The sequence below is a fragment of the Pituophis catenifer genome, unplaced genomic scaffold, assembly GCF_029215685.1.
Source record: "Pituophis catenifer annectens isolate HBS135680 unplaced genomic scaffold, rPitCat1.0.hap2 SCAF_1, whole genome shotgun sequence".
NCBI lineage: Eukaryota > Metazoa > Chordata > Lepidosauria > Squamata > Colubridae > Pituophis > Pituophis catenifer.
Window position 1 is genome coordinate 281,920,953 of NW_027256881.1, and position 7,340 is coordinate 281,928,292.

At 42.7% G+C, this 7,340-nt stretch overlaps 1 protein-coding gene across 1 annotated transcript; it reads left to right on the top strand.

The window, feature by feature from the left end:
* Positions 1 to 3,412: 3,412 nt before the first annotated feature.
* On the top strand, positions 3,413 to 6,149 carry LOC139311321 (general transcription factor II-I repeat domain-containing protein 2-like). The gene is made up of 3 exons (XM_070935732.1): positions 3,413 to 3,475; positions 4,745 to 5,782; positions 5,880 to 6,149. Exons 1-3 carry the CDS (start codon positions 3,413 to 3,415, stop codon positions 6,147 to 6,149), a joined length of 1,371 nt encoding a protein of 456 aa, XP_070791833.1.
* The last annotated feature ends 1,191 nt before the right edge of the window (positions 6,150 to 7,340 follow it).

Sequence of the window (7,340 nt, forward strand, 5' to 3'; positions counted from 1 at the left end):
GCCTCATTCCACTCTTCTGCTGAGACAGTTCAGGTTTTCCTGTGCCACAAAAGGAAGATAAATATGCCATAACGTTAATGATAACAAATTTCAGATAACAAACAAGGTAAGCAAAACCCAGATAAATTTTTGGGGTCAGCCCAACCAGCTCTTGCCATCACAGAATATTTATGTTATCTGGTAATAAAAACCTATTTTAGGTGGGACGGAGAATTGGAATCCACATGGTGATCTGTTCATCTATAGTCAATCTATATGGAACAGGACAAGGCCAAATAAAATGCCAGGATATATGGGTGGTGCTTAACTATTGTAATTTGCCTCTGGATATTCATCAAAGAAAAACAGCATTGAGAAACCATAATTGATGAGGACATCCTATTTCTTTGCCATTGCTTTCTTAAACAACGTTTCTCTATTGTAAAAGTTGCTTAGTCTGAGTTAGGAACATTATTCTTCTGAATTTGCAATTTTACCACAGGCTTACCAGGGGGAGGGGGAGGGAAGAAAGATGGTTGTAATCCTTATAATTAACTCCTCCTAAAAGCCTTTTTAAAAAAATTCTATCTGCATTTTAGTTTACTATATATTTTCAGATCGTTTTCCCCCTTAGCCCCATCTTGTACTCTTACTACCTTTTTTATTATTGCAATTATTGGGTCAGTTGTTTTTATAGAAAGAACATTTGCACTACTGTCATGAGGGAAAAAGAAGAAACAACAGCAGGTAGCAATAGCAATGGCACCTAGACTTATATACCGCTTCATAGTGCTTTACAGTTCTCTCTAAGCGATTTACAGAGTCAGCATATTGCCCCCAACAATCTGGGTCCTCATTTTACCGATCTCGGAAGGATGGAAGGCTGAGTCAACCTTGAGATCCGAACTGCCCAATTGCTGGCAACCGGCAGTCAGCAGAAGTAGCCTGCAGTAGCCGCTGCACCACCACAACTCAGATAAACAGACTTCATCAATGCCTCTGAAACAACAAAAAGTTACAGATACATCACAAGCAAACAAGCGTCTTGTGTAAGTAACATAATCTCACTTCATTTATCCAATAAGTATGAACCTCTTAAGAAAGACCTACAGGCTGAAACCAGTAAATAGATTAAAATTTATAGCTAGGCATAGTCTACTGAAGCACATACCTTGACTTGACAACCATAATTAAAAACAAAGCAAATTCTCTAAAAGAATATTTTGCAAAATTTACTGAGAGTCAATCAAACTAAACTGTCCAGCTAGCCAAAGAAACTGATCTGCATCTATATATTGTTCCAAACAAATAGCTGACAGCTGGAAGGAAACTGGAATAGCTGGAAGGAAGACCTGGACCCTGAACTCAGCCTAATAAGAGGAAATGACAGGGAAGAAAAAAGAAGGTTAAGCAATCCTACAAAGAAAGGTGAGAAGGGCAAAAACCTTGTAAAAGACAAGGATCTCCTCAAACCACTAGGATAATTCTGCAAATGTTAAATAATGGAGTAAACAGAGGCAGATGGCGATCTAAAAAGCCATCATCGAGTCCTTAAGCCAGCTATTACACTGGAAAAGACAACTGATGCACTTTAAAAGGTAGAATGACTCTCACCTAGAGGCATTGCACCCTGCTGATATTTGGGCACCTACAATCCCCAGCATGTTCTTCAAACTTAAACCTTTCAGAGGATCTTTTTGATCTTCCCAATATGTGTTTCCATTCTGAGGAAGTCAGCCTCTAACTCTGAGCCTCTAACTCAGTTTGGCTAAAATGGTACTAGCACTTTAATCTAATATTCATCATTTGGACAACTATGAGGGCATCTTATCAACAGTGTCTTTGCAAGGGAGAAATCTAAGCAAACAACTTGGAAAATCCACAGCAATACAGCTTTCTAATGAATCTCTAGAAGAAGCTTGATTAACTCTTTTAGTGAGCTGTTAGACTAATCTCAGGCTGACTCTCAAGCAGTCCGAACTCTGGACCTAATCCAGTAGTAACAACCCCAGGTGTGTGGGAGGGTGATAACTGGATTTATTAAGCCAGACTCAGGCATACAAATGAGCTCCAAAAAGCACTGGTCACAAAGTAGACGCAATCTGGAATTAAAGTCAGTACTAGGAGTGTTCACTTCCCAGCATGGTTATATAGGCAAGCCATGCCCTCCGCCGGTGCAGTCCTTGCCCGGAAGTCACTCGCCCGGCTCCATATAGCTGCACAGCTGCTCATCGGGCATTCTGATTGCTCAGCTGATCGTCGGGCATCCCGGTTGCCTCGCACTGGCCGCCTCCCAGTCACACAGCTGATTGGCGCTCCAACAGAGATTTGTGCTGGCCACCTCCCTGCCACAGCTGATTGGCGCTCCAATGGGGTTTCTCCGATGCCTGGCTGCAGCCGCCGGCATCACAAACTTTCCCCAACCACCAGGACCTTCCCTCCACCCCCCTGCTAAAGCAAACCCCGAGGTTTGACAAGCGGCTCCTCTCTCACCAGGGCCGCACCTGGAAGATAGTATGCACAGATAGTGAGGATACATAGCAAAAGAGTATTATACCCGGGCTCCCATATGCCTCCCCCCAGTTTGTGAGGATATTTCCCATGGTACTTCCTGAGCAGATGGGCCGCCCATATGTCTCCACTTGCCACCCAGGAGGCTTCTGTATTGGGATTTCCCTTCCACTGAACAGGGCAATCAACCCCTATGCAGTTGGGAGTCTAGAATCCAATCAAATTCATAATGGGTCTCTCCTCCCACCTCCACAGGACCAGGCACCAGTAATGGTTGTGGATGAAGGGACTCGCTTACAGGCTTAAGCAGACTACTGTGAAAAACAGGGTGCACCTTTCCTAACAGTCTGGGTAGTTTCAGCTCCACTGTTACAGGATTAATTATTCGTATGATGGGGAAGGGCCCCACGAACTTTGGACCCAACTTCCGACAGGGGACCCTTAACACTAAGTATTTGGTCGATAGATACACCCTGTCTCCCACCCAGAATGGCTTCTGGGGAGCCCGCTTTCTGTCTGCCTGTATCTTCTGGGTTTCTGCAGTTTTCCTCAAGGCCTTCTTCAAAGCTTCCCACACCCCTGTCAAGGTATCTATCCACTCTTTTGGGTTGAGGGGAATAGGGGGCTCTTGCGGATACTCAGGTATGGAAACGAAATCCAACCCTTGCACTACTCTAAACGGGGTAAAGCTAGTACTACTGTGGACAGCATTATTGTATGCCACCTCCACAAATGGCAGGAGTTCCACCCAATTGGTCTGCTGATAGGTGACATAGCATCTAAGATATTTTTCCACAATGGCGTTGGCTCTCTCTGCTGCCTCGTTAGTACTTGGATGGAAAACTGAGCTTAACTCCTGTGAAGACCCTATCATTCAGACTCCTACCAGAACTTGGCTGTGAACTGTACACCCCTATTCGAAATGACCCTCCATGAAAGCGATAAATATGCTGTAGGAATATCTTCACCAATCTTTGTGCTGATGGTAACCTGGGGCAGGGTATAAAATGGGCCTGTTTAGAAAATAAATCAATGACCATCTATATAACTGTGTGGCCATTGCTCTCCGGAAACTCAACAATAAAATCCATGCCTATTTCCTCCCATGGCCAAGTGGGTTCGGTCATGGATTGCAATAGGCCAGGGGGTTTCCCTATGTGGGGTTTGGTAGTTGAGCAGATCGAACAACTTCTGACATAGTCCTCTATGTCGTGTTGCATCTTGGGCACCAAAATTGCCACTTGGCTAGATGTAGGGTTTTCAGGAACCCAAAGTGTCCTGCTTGTTTCATGTCGTGGCACCATTGTTAGCACTTGTGGCCTCAGAATGTGTGGCACATACAGTTTATTGCCTTTCCACCCAACCTGTCCCTTGGGTGACTAGTTGCTTGTGTTCCAAGAACCATGGGTCTGTGAGTAATTTGGCCTCTAAGCAACTCGTTAACTTCTCAGCTGTTTCTGCCAGCCACCAAGCTGAATCCCGGGCAGCGGGTTGCGTCTGCGTGAGGGGGGGGGAATGATGGCATACACGACCTCCTCTTGGCAGCTATCATATTGAGGCATCCTTGACAATGCATCGGCTAGAAAGTTTCTCCCAGCCAGAATGTACATCAAGGTGAATTGGAAGCGGTGAAAGTACTGTGCCCACCGTACCTGTTTGGGTGACAACCGCCGTGGAGTCTGGAGGGTCTTAAGGTTTTTATGGTCCGTCCATACCTCGAATGGTAGTTTACTACCCTCCAGGATGTGACACCAGGTAATGAGGACCCACTGGACCATGAAGGTCTCTTTCTCTCCTATGGCCCACCTATGTTCAGTTTCTGAGACTTTGTGGGAGGTATATGTGCACGCTGTAACATGCTCTGTTCATTAGCTTGTAATATGACAGCGGCCACCGCTACATCACTGGCATCCGCTTGGACCACAAAGGCTTGTTCAAGATTTGGGCGTTTCAGAACAGGCTCTCTGGCAAATAACTCCTTGAAGGATTTGAATGCTCACTGGCACTCCATCGCCCAGTGCAGTGGCTGTCCCGGTCGGGGCTTCAACATTGCGTGTTTAGTCCCCAGGAGATCTGTCAAGGGCAAAGCCATCTTGGCAAACATAGGGATGAAAGTCTGATAAAAAGTTGTGAAGCCCAGGAAACTCTGCAGCTGCCTTTGTGTTGCATCATTAAAAGACTAGATGTCGTGAATCTTTAGATACAAGTTACAAAACAGCCAAACCACTAATAAGCAAACAAACAAACAATCTAGATCCTAAAAATAAAAGCTGCGGAGTGTGTGAAAAAGCTGAAGAAGCAACAAACATTATTTACAAAGCAATCAACACTTCAAAATAGCGCTAGAGAAGCAAGTTTCATGGTAGCCTACAACCTTGCTAAACGTAACAAGCCTTTTTCGGATGGTGAGTTTATTAAGCAGTGTATGGTAGAGTGTGCAAGCGTATTGTGTCCTGATGTGAGAAGCAAATTTGAAAGCATTTCATTGTCAAGAAGGACTATAGTGCGCATTGACTCAATTAGTGATGAACTCACAGAACAGCTGAAGACTGTGAGCAAAGATTTTGTTTGGTTTTCTTTGGCACTGGATGAGAGCACAGATAACGAAGATACTGCACAATTACTCATCTTTATCAGTGGAATTAATGAAAATTTCATCATCACAGATGAATTACTTGGCCTAGAATCAATGAAAGATAGAACCACTGGTCAGGACTTGCTTGAGTGTGCTGTGCATTGTATGGAGAAAAGTGGCTTGTCCTGGAACAAAATGGCAAGCATTACAACAAATGGGGCCAGAGCTTTCACTGGAAAAAATGTAGGTATGGTTAAGCTTTTAAAAAACAAGTTACAAGCAAAAGACACAGACAGTGATATCTTGTCTTTTCATTGCATTTTGCATCAGGAGAGCCTTTGTAAAGCTGCACTGGACTTCAAGCATGTGGTAGATCATATTGTTAGTGTGGTGAACACAATCAGAGCAAGGTTACTCCACCATCGACAGTTCAAATCTTTGCTTGAGGATGTGAAGGCAGAGTATGAAGACGTAATTTACCACAACAGTGTGAGGCGGTTGAGCCTGGGCAAAGTGATAAAAAGAGTTTGGGCATTGCAGAATGAAATCCTCTTATTTCTGGACACGAAGGAGATATCTCATGATTTTGTCACAAAAATGGGATGTGAGGAGTGGAGATATGAGATGATGTTTGCAGCTGATGTATTTGAGAAATTGAATGAACTGAATGTGACATTGCAGGGAAAGGGATTGTTTGCACATGAAATGTGGAAACATGTAAAATCATTCAAAGCAAAACTTTGCAAAACTTTGTCTATTTGCAAGGCAAGCAGGTGAAGGCAATTTTTATCATTTCCCTTTATTAGGAAAACAGAAAGTGCCTGAAAGTGTTTCTGCTAAGATTAGGGGTCATCTGCAGAGTTTGGAGGACGAGGTCACAAGAAGATTTCAGGACTTCAAGAAAATTGAACCTAAATTCAATTTGCTCTCTTATCCCATCACTGCTGACATTGATACAGCACCTGAGAAGCTGCAGCTTGAACTTATTGACATGCAGTCAGATCACACTGTGAAAGAAATGTTTAATGCTGTGACATTAATTGATTTTTACAAATCTTGTCTGCTGAAAAATTTCCATGTATGAAGAAATTTGCTGGGAAAATGTTCTCTATATTTGGGTCTACATATATTTGTGAGCAAAGTTTTTCTTGCATGAAGATCAACAAGAGTAAATATAGATGCTCTTTGACAGACATTAACTTGCAGGCTGTGATGAGAATCTCAACAAGCAATCTCACTCCTGATTTCAAAAAAAATTGTAGAAAAGTATGACAGGGTACATTTGTCTCATTAAACTAATTCTAAAATTAAATGTGCTTGCAGCTATAGATGATATGAAATTAGCACAATAAATAAATTGAATAAAACCACCACTATTTAATTTATATTTATTGATTTTTATGATACAATTTATACCTTTTCTGAAATGCAAAGTTAACTAATTAATACAGTCATTTTAAAAGGTGCGGCCCTCCGCTAACCTCTGCTCCCACAAAGTGGCCCCCGAGCCAAAACAATTGCCCACCCCTGATCTAGGACAACAACTTCTATGGTGAGAAACTACTGGATTGTGTTGTTGAGGAAGAGCAACTATATCACAGCTGCCCTGACAAATTCAGACCCATTTCCAATTCATGTTCTTGCAGTTCTCTCTTTTGAATCCTCCAAATTCAAATTTGTTGCAGTTGTTTAGTTTTATAATCACATTTCTGATAACTTCAAGTCTGAATTTCCACAAGCTATGCCTGCTGGTAGGGTTAAACAGAACCATGGAATGGATACTAACAGATTAGGTTAGGGCACACAGTATAGGAAGCATGAGAGCAGGCAGGCCGATACAAGGCAAATGTTTTAAAAATCCTAATGTGGAATCTAGGTGTGTCATGCCCAATACCAAGAATGATGTGTGATGATTCTTCCAAGCTAAGTTCTTTATTGTTTCCAAGCTATAGAGAAAATCTTGTCAGACTGAGTGCTATACTATCTGCATCTACAATATACTTTGTGAACTATTAGGGAGGAGCTGTCTTCATCCTCTTTCTCTCACACATAAGATTGGACTAAACTGCCTGTTATTCTGGAATACAGCCCTTCCGTCCTAGGAATCTAGACTATATTCCTGACTTTATTCTGTTGAGCAATTAACAGGTTGTAATAAACTTTTACCTCAGCTTATCAAGGCTGATCTCCTCTAGGACTGACCGGTTTGATCACCTTGCAATCCAAAGGACTCACAGGAGTCTTCTCCAGCACCATAGTTCAAAGGCCTCAATTC

Bases quoted from the DNA above. Each gene is read 5' to 3' on its own strand.
- LOC139311321 (XM_070935732.1), top strand. From the start codon at position 3,413: ATGACCCTCCATGAAAGCGATAAATATGCTGTAGGAATATCTTCACCA. The intron at 3,476-4,744 runs GTAACCTGGGGC...CAAACAATCTAG, and splicing joins CACCAATCTTTGTGCTGATG to ATCCTAAAAATAAAAGCTGC. The intron at 5,783-5,879 runs GTAAAATCATTC...TTAGGAAAACAG, and splicing joins CACATGAAATGTGGAAACAT to AAAGTGCCTGAAAGTGTTTC.